The sequence below is a fragment of the Oratosquilla oratoria genome, unplaced genomic scaffold, assembly GCF_046742065.1.
Source record: "Oratosquilla oratoria isolate Oo_2021 unplaced genomic scaffold, ASM4674206v1 SCAFFOLD93, whole genome shotgun sequence".
NCBI lineage: Eukaryota > Metazoa > Arthropoda > Malacostraca > Stomatopoda > Squillidae > Oratosquilla > Oratosquilla oratoria.
Window position 1 is genome coordinate 441,929 of NW_027467757.1, and position 694 is coordinate 442,622.

Below are 694 nucleotides of genomic sequence, written 5' to 3' on the forward strand. Positions count from 1 at the left end.
GACCAGAGGAACCACCTGTAGCACCGATGGCACAAGCAGAAGAAGAGCTAGAAAAACGACGTGGTGCCGGGAATGGCTGGCGAGGAGATCCATACATGGAGATTACAGCTGATACAAGAACTACACCGAGAAGACCATAAGGGGTACAAGAACTTCGTCCGAATCGAACCAGGATTGTTTGCAGAGATGGTTGACCGCATTTCTCCAATGCTCACTCACCAAGAAACAGACGAGAATGAGAAGTCCTCTAACAGTGGGATTTAAATTGGCTGTCATCCTCCACTTCCTGGCATGTGGGGACTCCTATACAAGTCTGCAATATAGTTTCCGAGTCTCCAAGAGTGCAATTTGCATATTTTTCCCTAAAGTGCGCAAAGCCATCATTGACACCTACAAACATGAAGTCCTGAAATGTCCCAAAACTCCCGAGGAGTGGAAGACGGTCGCCGAAGTATTCGCGAAGAAGTGGAACTACCATAATTGTGGAGGAGCACTTGATGGAAAGCATGTCCCTATAAAGAAGCCCAAGAAAGGAGGATCACTATACTGTAAGTACAAGAAGTTCCACAGCATCATACTCATGGCCGTCGCAGATGCCAAATACAAGTTCCTGTACGTCGACATAGGTGCCGAAGGAGGTGCTGGTGATGGAGGAACCTGGATCAAGTGTAACCTTCATCATGCCATCGAGTAG

At 47.6% G+C, this 694-nt stretch overlaps 1 protein-coding gene across 1 annotated transcript; it reads left to right on the forward strand.

Annotated features, from left to right (window-relative positions):
• The first annotated feature begins 235 nt into the window (after nt 1-235).
• LOC143024119 (uncharacterized) lies at nt 236-694 on the forward strand. The gene has a single exon (XM_076182889.1). It carries the CDS (start codon nt 236-238, stop codon nt 692-694), a length of 459 nt encoding a protein of 152 aa, XP_076039004.1.